This window comes from Lytechinus pictus, chromosome 1 (assembly GCF_037042905.1).
Source record: "Lytechinus pictus isolate F3 Inbred chromosome 1, Lp3.0, whole genome shotgun sequence".
In the NCBI taxonomy this organism is placed as follows: domain Eukaryota; kingdom Metazoa; phylum Echinodermata; class Echinoidea; order Temnopleuroida; family Toxopneustidae; genus Lytechinus; species Lytechinus pictus.
This window is the reverse complement of record NC_087245.1, coordinates 43411231-43424756: the sequence shown is the minus strand read 5'-3', so window position 1 is coordinate 43424756 and position 13526 is coordinate 43411231. Positions and strand designations below refer to the sequence as shown.

Sequence of the window (13526 nt, the reverse complement as noted above, 5' to 3'; positions counted from 1 at the left end):
ATGATTGATTTTTATTGTGTGCCTTGACTTATCCACTTCAAATTCTTAAAACTTATTTTCTGTATTTCTCTTTTGTTCAGTGTCGTTGGGAATGATCAGATCCTCTACCCTAATTTGAAGGTGGAGATCTCACAGTCACCACTCTCTGGCAAAGAAAGGCGCAATGTCACATCTTTAAACTCAAACAGGTATTAGAGTATGGCAATTGTTGACAATAACAAAAAGCAATGTTTTATGATTTAATAATGTACATGTACTTGGGATGGGGCGGCAGATTGCCCCCTACCTCGACGAACAAAAAGGGATCCTTTAGTCACACAGCCACACAGAAATGCTGTTAGCTTAACATTGCGCTAACAAAGGGCCCTGTTGCAACCAGTAATCTTGCCGCGATGGCTAATGTCAAAGTAATGCATTATTTACATCTGGGATCAACGCTTGACATCACAATATGTATATCATTATTCATTAACAAATCAGCTACTAACAACATAGAATGATCGCACAGAAAGCACTGTTAGGGCGCCGTTAGGTGCAAGTGTTAGGGGATTTGAGTTAGGCAAAATCTATAATTTGTGAGTAGTGATCTAGATTTAACTTAAGATTTAGTTACGATTATTTGCTCATCCTACAAGTTTAAAATCTTGACTAGGAAAGGGTAAAGGAATGTAATTTATTATTACATAGGCCTATAAAAATTTGCTTATTACATTTTAAACATAAAATGACTGCAAGTAGTAAATATATATTTACTAATTTAATTTTTTGAATATTGAACAAGCTTTAAAAAGATCAAGAAAATTAGCCTATCATGATATTACGATGGAGGTTCTGTACCAAAAGAAAATGCAATCCCACTTTTCATCAGTTTCTTTTGTTTGAAAATGCTCTTCACAGACTTCACTCATCATGCTCATGATAGAGTACATGTGTCTTTGCCAATTATGATTATCATACGATAAATTTTATCAGCTATTGTTCTTCTTTCTAATGTAGTCTATTCTTTAAAATGTTTTCAAACACTTAAATAAATGATATATCTTGGAAGAAAAAAATCTTGATGAAAAGGATCATATCTTGGCACTAATCAACATCCCCCGCTATATACCCATTTTTAAAGGGGTAATCCAGGCTGAAGAAAATAATACGGTTTGAACAGTGAAGTGAGACAAACAAAACACTGACAAATTGATAAAAATTGAAAATGAATACAAAAATTATGCTATCTTGAAATTTTGCATTAGGCCCTATTTTGGTGAAATTTATATTCATGTCTTCAGGAATATGCAATGAGGTCTGTTGTATCATACAAAATTAGGTTTATTTAAATTTTGTCCACCCAGAATATTGCTTCAAAGATCATCATTTTGTGACTCGGGTGACATACACACATTTGAGACAATTACGAGTTCATTTCAATAAAATCAGAAAAAGGGGAAAGAGCTAGAGGATATGGCATCATCGTTCCATTTATCGCATATTCATGGCCACATGCTGCTCAGTAATATCATTTGCAAAATACAGTGTTAAATTAATATTCAAGAATTTTATTTTTTTATCAGATTTTGATTAAATTTTCAGCAATTTGCTCATCTAATTTTACTCCATTTATTCATATATTGTTATGTGGGCCCGGAATACCCCTTTAATTCAGTCGAGGTCTATTTTAAATTACTTGGTATAAGAAAGGGAGACAAGTTTTAAAGGGAGAAATTATTCACTAACATCGTCACTACTGGTGCCCTTGGCACTGTTAGCGATTTGTATTAACATTAGCGCCACTGTTAGCTTCTGCTGGGCCTTTTATTGTTAGATTATTAGGAATTCGGCTAAGCTTCTGTGAGTTTATCGATACCGATAGGCCTCCTGTTAGTGCTCTGTTAGTGAAAACAATGCGTATAGGTGGTGGTCGCCCATGAAAGATGTGACTGGCCCTACTGTTAGTGTTCTGTTACACTAACAACGCTTCTGTGCGGCCGACACTGGTGTCAGCTACATTTGGGTGGAGCGCATAGTAATTCATATATAGTAATACATAAAACGGCTGATTTCGGCTCGCCGTGGTGCCGCCGGCCGTTGGGTGTGACCTAGCCATTACAGGGACGGAGTATGAGCAGCTGGGATGAGTTAAGAATCATATAGAAATTATACAGTTGCAATTGAGGAATGTGTTGCAATATTGTTGATGTTGTAAAGATGATAGTGAACATTGAGTCTGTCCTGTCTTATGAGGATCCCAGTCTATCTGAAAGGGTATATTAGCCTCGTAATCAAATTGGAATATCCCAGGGGGAGTTATACCCTTTTAATCCCGTGATCTATCGGCACCCATTATTTCAATTTTGTTAACATCAGGATGCTGGTGTCTTTTCAGAGAGACGACGTCTTGTGTTGTCTTGTACTGTTTGGTTCTGTGCTGTCTTGTGCTGTACGTGTAGGTTAGTTGTGATGTGACGTGTTGTATTGTGACCCTGTGTTGTGTCGTTTTATGTAAGTTACATACCCTTTCATGAAGATCTTTGTAACTATATTGTAAATAAGTTTTCTTCAATAGATTTGTAAATACAATATATATATTGTTATATTAGAAATGATGTGGGCAGTAGATCCACAAGACGATGTCTTGGGCTGGGTAGTCATAACAGTATCCCCCCCCCCCCCCGGGTCAATGTGTACATTATCCACTTATCGAGATAATAATATACAAATAATGTCTATGAGTGCAATGGACAGAATACTTCATGAGGTGAAAGATGAAATGATCATTCATGTCATCTTTCACCGAATGAAGTATTCTGTCCATTGCACTCATAAACATTAACTTTACCTTATAATCGCGATGACTTTAGTTTGACTTAACCTAGGCTCATATACATGTAATTTGATTTGTATGATACTAGCATGGATCGCAGGAAGCCTATTGATTTTGAGGTCAAAAGGTCAAGGTCACAGTGACATATTACCCTTCTGCAGTCCTTTTTATCGCGATAACTTAAGTTTAACTCAACCTAGGCTCATAATTTGGTGTTTATGATACTAGCATGTATCCCAGGAAGTCTATTGATTTTGAGGTCAAAGGTCAAGGTCACAGTGACGTTTTCATCTTACCCTTCTGAAGTCTTTGTTAACTCAATAACTTCAGTTTAACTTAACCTAGGCTCATGCAGTGTATAATTTGGTGTGTATTATACTAGCATGGATCCTAGGAAGCCTATTGATTTGAGGTCAAAAGGTCAATTGTCAAGGTCACAGTGACATATTTTCATCTTACCCTTCTGCAGTCCTTGTAAACGCCATAACTTCATTTTAACTTAACCTAGGCTTATATAATTTGGTGTGTATCATACTAGCATGGATCCCAGGAAGCCTATTGATTTTGAGGTCCTAAGGTCAAGTTGCAGTCCTTGTAAATGCGATAACTTCAGTTTAACTTAACCTAGGCTCATATAATTTGGTGTGTATGATACTAGCATGGATTCCAGGAAGCCTATTGATTTTTACGTCAAGGGTCAAGGTCACAGTGACATGTCTTTATCTTACCCTTCTGGAGTCCTTGTAAACGCGATAACTTTAGTTTAACTTAACCTAGGCTCATATAATTTAGTGTGTATAATACTAGCATGGATCCCAGGAAGCCTTTTAATTTTGGTCTCACCTGCATAGCAGAGTGAGACTATAGGCGCCGCTTTTCCGACGGCGGCGGCGGCGTCAACACCAAATCTTAACCTGAGGTTAAGTTTTTGAAATGACAGCATAACTTAGAAAGTATATGGACCTAGTTCATGAAACTTGGCCATAAGGTTAATCAAGTATTACTGAACATCCTGCCTGAGTTTCATGTCACATGACCAAGGTCAAAGGTCATTTAGGGTCAATGAACTTAGACCATGTTGGGGGAATCAACATCAAAATCTTAACCTAAGGTTAAGTTTTTGAAAAGTCATAACTTAGAAAATATATGGACCTAGTTCATGAAACTTATACATAAGGTTAATCAAGTATCACTGAACATCCTGCTTGAGTTTCACATCACATGACCAAGGTCAAAGGTCATTTAGGGTCAATGAACTTTGGCCGAATTGGGGGTATCTGTTGAATTACCATCATAACTTTGAAAGTTTATGGATCTGATTCATGAAACTTGGACATAATAGTAATAAAGTATTACTGAATATCCTGTGCAAGTTTCAGGTCACATGATCAAGGTCAAAGGTCATTTAGGGTCAATGAACTTTGGCCAAATTGGGGTATTTGTTGAATTACAGCCATAAATTTGAAAGTGTGTTGGTCTAGTTCATAAAACTTGGACATAATAGTAATCAAGTATCACTGAACATCCTGTGCGAGTTTCAGGTCACATGATCAAGGTCAAAGGTCATGTAAGGTCAAAGAACTTTGGCCACGTTGGGGGTATTTGTTGAATTGCCATCATATCTCTATAAGTGTATTGGTCTAGTTCATAAAACGTGGAAATAAGAGTAACCAAGTATCACTGAACATCTTGTGCGAGTTATAGTAGTTTTCAAAATCAGCACTGCTGCTATATTGAATCGCGTGATGCAGGTGAGACGGCCAGAGGCATTCCACTTGTTAGGTCAAAAGGTCAAGGTCACACTGACATGTTTTCATCTTACCCTTTTGCAGTCCTTGTAAACGTGATAACTTTAGTTTAACTTAACCTAGGCTCATATAATTTGGTGTGTATGATATAGCATGGATCCCAGGAAGCCTACTGATTTTGAGGTCCAAAGGTCAAGGTCACACTGACATGTTTTCATCTTGCCCTTCTGAAGACTTACATAACTTCAGTTTAACTTAGCCTAGGCTCACTTAATTTGGTCTCTGATACTGGCATAGATCTCAGCAAATCTATTGATTTTGAGGCTAGAAGGTCAAATGTGAAGTCGCCACCTTCCACTTTTCTTGCTTGACCAATAACTCAATTTTTCACGTTGCAGGCGGGGGTATTATGTGCTCACCTTAGCGACGCTCTTGTTAATTATCAAACATTTTCTCTTTTTTGCAGACCCCCAACAGTGCCTGATATAGTCATTCCCGAGGAAGACTGTCTATGGGAAGTTTATGTATCATATATCATAAGTGTAGTGGATTTCTATTGTGTCATCATGGGGGATGAATATGCTGTAAGTATCATATAATGATAATAGTAATGATAATGGGCATTTAGTTTCTGGGATGACAAAAAAACCATCTCAAATATAAAACTTTTGAGCACAGCTCCAGAAAATGCTGTGTTTTGGAAATATGGTCTGTGGCAACCTCATATTGTCTAAAAATAGTCTTCTTATTCATTAACCCTAAAAGGACTGGGCTATTTGAGATGTATTGAGGACTGGGGGGGCCATGATGGCTCCCCCCCCCCTTCTGATCTCGGCCGGCATTCGCGTGATCGCGCCAAAATTTGGCACGCACATTCTTTTCCACATAACTATAAGCCAGTACAAAAATAAATTCTGAAAATGATTATTTTTTATATATTATGAATAAATATTCGTGAAAAACATTATTTGCATATTTAACACCCAATTTCACTTCAGATTTTCTTCTTCTTTTTTCCAGATGTCATCTTTTTAATCTAATTTAAAGATTTCCACAAAGAAAAATTTTGAAAGTGAATTTTTTCCATATGTATTTCTTTGTTTTTTTTAATTTCTTATATTAAGTAAGCAGACCAATTAGAATGAAAAATAATCACCCTTTTATGAATATCATCTCCCATAGACTTTATACACAAAGTATGAAAATGAGCCAATTTCGGCATGACATTGTCTCTTAAAAAGTCACGTGGCGTCGCGATGCTACATGTATACCCGTATGTCGCGAATTTGGTCTCAAAGGTTACACGAGACTTCAAAGAAAAAAGTCATAAAATTTTGCAGCACTCTCTTATTTCATTTTGGAAATATTGCGTGATGGGGGGGGGGGCATAATGGCCCTCCTTTTAGTGTTAAAAAAACAATTTCTAGGTAAAATGGGTTGATACTTCTGACATAACTCTATCTAGATTCATCTTTTTTTCAGCACACCTTCACATTTTTTTTTTTTTTTTTTTTTGAAAAAGTGAGTTACAGTGCTGCTTATTTTTGTCTGATTTTACTTCGTATCCTCTTTTAGCAGGAGTACTGCGTGATGTAAGTTTTGTTAATTGTAAACAGGATTTTGATGAAATACAACTACTGTGGCCACTACTTTTTCACACAATGGATAAAATTCAGTGTATGCTTTTTACTTGTAAATACATCCCAGTTTTCACTTTATGGCCGGGTCACATCTCCCCTACTGAGCTTGCACCATGAGTGGAAAACAGCTGTTTTATGTATTTCATTATGAAACACCTGATCGAAAAAATAAAAAGGCTGTGCCATTAGAAACAAGTCACCAAAGTTTTTTTTTGTTTAATATTGGAAGATATTTTCACCCTTCCCCTCTAAGCATTCACCATCAATTTTCCCTTTCCTTATCAGGATAAGCTATGTACTCTGGAAGATGATATGAGAGAGTTCTATGAAGCAGACGATCCCAATCTCAGATTGAGTGATTCGCCTACTGTCGACGGTCTTTATGCTGCTCAAATGGATGATGGGTGGCTCAGGGTAAAGGTTGTTGCCGTTGACAACCAGGAGGTAGGTAATGGGGGTGTTTCACGATGAGATAAGTGAGAGTTTGAATTGCACTAAGCTTCCTAGTTGAGAACCGAGAACCCCTTAATCGACACAGCCGATGCAGTTTAGAGCGTACTATGGAGCCCTGTATATGTGCATATACAGCCTGTACATAGGAAATGGTGTTGCCAAATTGATCTCATTTGATGTATAAAGCTTGGCGATAATTTCAACAATTTCGAGTGATATTGAAGAATTGTTATACAGTTTGTGAGAATGTTAGAAGTGAGGTGTGTGATATACCGTTGATCTGGCAATGTTGGAGACATCAAATCTTGACTGCAATCAAGAAAGTATGATGAACACATTTGAGACATACAATCATGACTGCAATCAAGAAAGTATGATGAACACATTTTCTTTGCAGTTGTTCATATCAAGATTTTTTTCCGTTTCTTCAGGCTGGTTGTTTTCTGGTTGATCATGGTGATGTAGAATCTGTTCCATTTGATGATCTAAGAGTTCTTGACCCTTCCTTCTATCAACTAGCCTTCCAGGTATAGAACGATCAAACTCTTCATACTTTCAGAAATTCACAAATCAAAAAATTATACTTCCCTCTCTCTTCCTTCAATAGGCTTCATAACACATGTTATCAATATGAAAAGCCTCTTCTTTCTATTTCAGTCATGTACATGTGAAGACTTAAATAAAAGGAAAAAACCCTGGACACACAAATCACTTGTAACATTTTGAAAAGCATTATTGTTTCGTCAGTGTCAAAATGACTGTCTCTGTTACTTGCGCTCAAATATTCATGGTTTTTGTCTCACCTGCATAGCAGAATGAGACTTTCCGACGGCGGCGGTGTCAACACCAAATCTTAACTGAAGGTTAAGTTTTTGAAATGACAGCATAACTTAGAAAGTATATGGACCTAGTTCATGAAACTTGGCCTTAAGGTTAATCAAGTATTTCTAAACACCCTGCCTGAGTTTCAGGTCACATGACCAAGGTCAAAGGTCATTTAGGGTCAATGAACTTAGACCATGTTGGGAGAATCAACATCAAAATCTTAACCTAAGGTTAAGTTTTTGAAAAGTCATCATAAATTAGAAAATATATGGACCTAATTCAACAACAAAATCTTAACCTAAGGTTAAGTTTTTGAAATGTCATCATAAATTAGAAAATATATTGACCTAATTCATGATACTTGGACATAAGATAATCAAGTATTATTGAACATCCTGCCTGAGTTTCAAGTCACATGACCAAGGTCAAAGGTCATTTAGGGTCAATGAAGTTTGGCCAAGTTGGGGGTATCTGTTGAATTGACATCATAATCTAAAAAGTTTATGGATCTGATTCATGAAACTTGGACATAGGAGTAATCAAGTATCACTGAACATCCTGTGAGTTTCAGGTCACATGATTGAGGTCAAAGGTCAATGAACTTTGGCCAAGTTGGGGTATTTTGTTTAAATACCATCATAACTTTGAAAGTTTATTGGTCTAGTTCATAAAACCTGGACATAAGAGCAGTCAAGTATCACTGGACATCCTGTGGGAATTTCAGGTCAAATGACCAAGGTCAAAGGTCAATTAACTTGCCATGTTGAGGGTATCTATTGAAGTACCATCATAACTTTGAAAGTTTATGGATCTGATTCATGAAACTTTGACATAAGGGTAATCAAGTATCACTGAACATCCAGTGCGAGTTTCAGGTCACATGACCAAGGTCACAGGTCATTTAAGGTCAATGAACTTTGGCCATGTTGGGGGTATTTGTTGAATTACCATCATAACTCTATAAGTGTATTGGTCTAGTTCATAAAACCGGGACATAAGAGTAATCAAGTATCACTGAACATCTCATGTGACTTTCAAAGTCAAAGGTCATTTAAGGTCATTGAACTTTTACCATTTTGGGGGTAGTTATTAGATTCGCTGTCATAATTTTCAAATTTTATAGATATAGTTTATAAAATGTGGATATAGGGGTAATCAAGTATCACTGACAAGTCTTAGGTCGCATGATCAAGGTCAAATGTCATTTATTGTCAATGAACGTACAGTAGTATTGTATCATTATATGAATGGTGTTTTTTGTGAATGATTATTTTTTAATAGTTTTCAAAGTCAGTACTGCTGCTATATTGAATCGCGTGATGCAGGTGAGACTGCCAGAGGCGCTCCACTTGTTTAGACATACATGTACGCAATGAAATATCAGGATTGGTATAGAATTTTCCTTTCAGTGAATAATATAGAAATTCTTTTTAGATTAGATGCATTTCAATATACAGTCAAAACAGTTTTACTTGCCAGTGTGCTTGGTGACAAAGACATTTGCTTCCGAACATTTTCTCTGGTCTTGATATCTCAGAGGGCATTGGGTTAGAGTTAGGTATACAGTAGAGGTTCATAATAATGTAAAGATAAAGATTAGGATTTAGTTAGATTTGGAGGTTAGATTACAAACGTGCTGATTTTCCAACGAAGCAATTGACATGGGACCTTAGTAGCCACCTGCATAGAGGTACCCCTTATCTATAAAGAATTAAAGACCAAGATTTAGGTTACCCCTGAATAGATTTCTCCATTGAAATCTGTATTACATGAATTGTTTGCAATGATCATCTGCTCATATAGACTTTATTGTATTGCTCTGATTCTTTATAGAAAGTTTTCTCTTTTTTTGCTTTGGTTTATATGTTCCATGTAGATACTGATTGGTCAATACATTATGTGATGGTGTATTCAATATTTGGTATAGACTGGTGGTTACTCGTTCAAACATTTTAATGAAAGGGCATTTCTTTTCTGTCATCAGGCTATTTCTTGTAAGTTACATGGCATGGACAATAAGGCAACCAGTAAAACCGCAACCACAAGATTCTGCAATGTTGCTTTGGGTCAGATTCGACTTGCACAGGTTATATCAAAGTAAGTGAGCTCATCTGTTTGTAAATTTTGACAGCGGCTATGTTGATCCAAACCACAGTGCATTGGTTTCACTTAAGTTTACACATTGGAATGGTTTGAAATATCAATGGTCCATCTGTAATCAGTGTTGTTGACTGGTTAACATACTGAAACTGACAAATAATGAATAAAAAGTAAATGTTTATAGGAGATTCATCTCTTCTTTTGCCAAGATGCTGTGAGCATCGTGTCATCACTTAAGTAAGAAGAAGCTACATATTCACTGACATATTGCTACAAATTCAAAGGATTTGAAGAATGTTTTGATTTAAAGCCTCTACTTTCTTTGAGTATGTAGCCTAATCTCAGTGCATTATGCACTCCCAGTACATTTTGCACTTTGGAAGATGGTAGTTAAGAGTCTGGGATACCTGTCAAGGTATGATGTTCAAAATAGTACATTGGAATGAACAGAAGCAGGTATATAGATTTGTTTCTAACTAGCATCCTTCAGCAAGGCATCAATCAACACATTACCAATCTCAACCAAGATGCTAATGGGGTAGCCGCTTGGATGTGTCATTGTAGCTATGTAGTACTGTATTGCCTCACTGGCAACTGGCTGGAATACTCCCCAGGGAGCGGAATGTTTGCATATTTTTGTGTACGTGAATGAATGGTTTAATCCAATGACCGGGGTAATAATAAATGTGTAAGCGCTTTTAATACAGATAATGTATGTCTTAAGTACTTCATAAATAATCAGATTATTACTTATAACCATTTCTCCATTTAACATTTTGCAGGGAGTCAAAACGTCTTTCATTAACATTGTACAGAGACCGACTGAACATTAACTATCTGTGTGCCCTTGGGGAAGTTGCCTAGTCGCTATAACTCTTGCCTCTACACTACAGTGTCCTGGAATGGACAGATGATGAGCTTTTGCTGCCCTTGGAAACAAGTGATGCATTTTAATATGGCATGAATTGTCTGGAGTTGCTTCATCAACTCCATTTGCTGAGGAGAAGATGGAGAGGTTGTATAAAGAACTATTATGGATGTGTTCAAGAATCAAAGAAATGGCTTCTTTTGCTGCAGTGAGAATGGGCTCGAGTTATCTGTAGCTGCTTCATCTGCTTCATTCTCTGACGAAAAGACTGAGAGAGCTGTGGGGTATTGTTCTATTTGCAGCAAATTTTATTGTCTTCTCTCTGCAGTGAGAAATGGGCTAGAGTAATAATAATAATAATCATTTGTATACCGCCATCTATCTAGAAACAATCTATTCCGAGGCGCATTCTTCTTATTATTATTATTACCCCGGCCTTAGCTCGAGCTGCCTTTCAGCACTTATCTGTAGCTGTTTCATCCGCTTCAGTATCTGAAGAAAAGACTAACATAGCGTTATATTCTGTTACCAGCAGATATTGCCTTCTTGCTGCAGTAGGAAATGGACCAAGACTTACACAGGTGCTGAGTAGTGTTCGAGTACCAGCAGATACCGCCACCCTGTTGCAGAGTGAATGGGCATTTGGAGCCACTCACTGCTGTACTCTAAAGAAAAGAAAAGACTGATGGATTGTATGAAAGAGATGCCTTGATGTGTCCTTGCTCCTGTAGATACTTTGCTAGAGTATGAACAAGTAGTGTGTTGTAACAACAACAAAAAACTGTCTGTAACTGCTGAATTCTCTGGAGATGGGATTGACAGATAGTATGGAATGTGTTTAATCTACTGTTGGGATCAAGTGATTATAAGGTTTTGAGGTAGAGCAGTGTCATGGTGATATATTCAACTGTAATAGGCAAGATGATGATGATGATGATCAGAGTCTGGATGCATGCACTATAGTTGTGATGGATTGTGAAATTTTACATTGTTGAGATGTAAGAACATCATGTAGCAAACTTATCATTTGGGAGTTTTGTAAACAGTCTTGAAATTTAGACAATGATTGTCGTATTGATGTATTTTTTGTTTATGTGCAGACTAACTCCTAGTTAAGAAGGATTTCTAGTTTAGTCACATACTATGATATAAAAGTCATGTACCCTGTATATGTGTCCACTAAAGTTACTATCAGTAAACAGACTGCCACACCTGAACATGTAATTGAGCATACATGTATGCCTATGTTCACTGTACATTTGTTATGACAAAACATTTCCTTAATCCCATTTATTGATATTAAGAATTGTCTTGTTAACAGCACAAATGATTTCTTATATAAAGAATTTGAATTCTTGATACTTTGTGCCATGAACAAAATGCAATTCTTGATGTCCCAATGGGAATGCTTGGTATCCAGAATTGGGATTAAAGGAGAAAATGGCTAACGACGTGAACAGTATGTTGGCATACGCTGGCTAAAACATCAAGGTATGACAGGCATATCAGTCATGGTAGTTTTACATCGATTGCCAGAACAGACAGGGTTAGAGTAATTACGAGAGGGAAGGGGATGTTACAGTCATTGTTAAGACTGATTTTCGTAAATTGTGGGGAAATTATGCCTGTCATTACCCGACCCACCTCCCCTCGTTTTAAACTCATTTGTTTAGGGTGCATAAGATATAATGTAAACACCATGTTTGTAAAATGTCCATCAACCAATTTGACACTTCAATATTCAAATATTTCGTATCAAAATTACAATAAAAATGTATTCTCCACCGTCGGGTGACAACCCCTTCTCCGATTGTCCCTGTATTTTTTTTTTCATAAATAAGTTTCCAGGGCTAGCGTGTTCCATGTATTGATATTATTTGCAACTCAAGAGACATTCATGCACATATTGTGCCTGTTTTTTCTTTGATCGTATCCCCCCCCCCCCCATAACACTGCTCAGAATTTAACCATGTTAGGATGATGTACAGTATGTGCACCAAAGCATGGTCTATAATTCTTTTTTTTATACCTGATTATGGAATCATCTTCTGTATTTTGTTTTAATACATGTACAACTTTTAACTGTTTTTTTAAAGGAAAGTTAATAAACAATAAGGTATCTTCCTGTGTACCCTGAACTATAAAATTGTTATATTATCATTCTTTGTGCAATGTGCAATATAATATAATATATACTGATTTATATAGCGCAGAAACTATGTGCATATATTCTACTGCACTGCAATTAAGAGCTTGTGAAATGCTTGAGAACAGAATTAGAAAAGGGGGTAAAGAAATGTAGGGAATTATTTGAACAATTAGGTTTTTAGTTTAAGTTTGAACGTTTCTACTGATGGACAGGATCTTATTACATACGGCAAAGCATTCCATAATTTTGGGGCTGCACAGGCAAAAGCACGATCTCCCAAAGTTATCTTTGTATTATGAGTGGGGATATGAAGGAGCAAATTATCATGAGAACTGCGCAGGTTGTGAGAGTGTCTGTGAACTTTTCTTTGTAAAAGCTCAGAAATATAACTGGGGGCTTGGCCACTTAGTGCCTTGTATACGATTAACAAAATCTTGAAAAATATTCGTTGGCGAACTGGAAGCCAGTGCAGATCTTTTAAGACAGGGGTGATCCTTGAAAATCTAGATTGACTACAAATCAGCCGTGCACATGCGTTCTGTACTCTCTGAAGAAGCCCAATTTGAGACGAGGGGAGCCCATACAGCAAACTGTTACAATGTATATTATTCAGGTCTCAATTGGCAATGCGTGCCACTTGTGGCATATCACACCTCTAGAGGTATTGCATGCAAACCACATTGATATAAAAAGAATGAAAATTATTTTATTCATCTTCATCAATGTGTGTTCAATGTGCAGGCCTTATTTAATTTGCTTTAATAAATAGTAGCAATTTTCAAAAGGTTTGGGAGGCTTCGCCGGGGGGGGGGGGGGGGGGGCATAAGCAGGTGCCTTGACCCAATGTTGTGACATTTTTTTTTCACTGCACTTGTTATGCATATTAGATTGTTGCATAGAAAAGATTTCTGATAACAAATGTGGCATTTTA

The 13526-nt window shown here is 36.8% G+C and overlaps 1 protein-coding gene across 2 annotated transcripts in view; it reads left to right on the top strand.

Moving 5' to 3' along the window:
- Positions 1–12592, top strand: part of LOC129267782 (tudor domain-containing protein 7A-like) — a 31588-nt gene extending 18996 nt beyond the window's left edge. For both annotated transcript variants that reach the window (XM_064103701.1, XM_064103705.1), the window contains 6 exons: positions 81–188; positions 5027–5144; positions 6486–6644; positions 7085–7180; positions 9463–9575; positions 10361–12592. In XM_064103701.1, the coding sequence (XP_063959771.1) occupies positions 81–188; positions 5027–5144; positions 6486–6644; positions 7085–7180; positions 9463–9575; positions 10361–10442 (676 nt within the window). In that variant the 3' untranslated portion in view covers positions 10443–12592. The remainder of the gene's footprint in view (positions 1–80; positions 189–5026; positions 5145–6485; positions 6645–7084; positions 7181–9462; positions 9576–10360) is intronic.
- Positions 12593–13526: the final 934 nt, after the last annotated feature.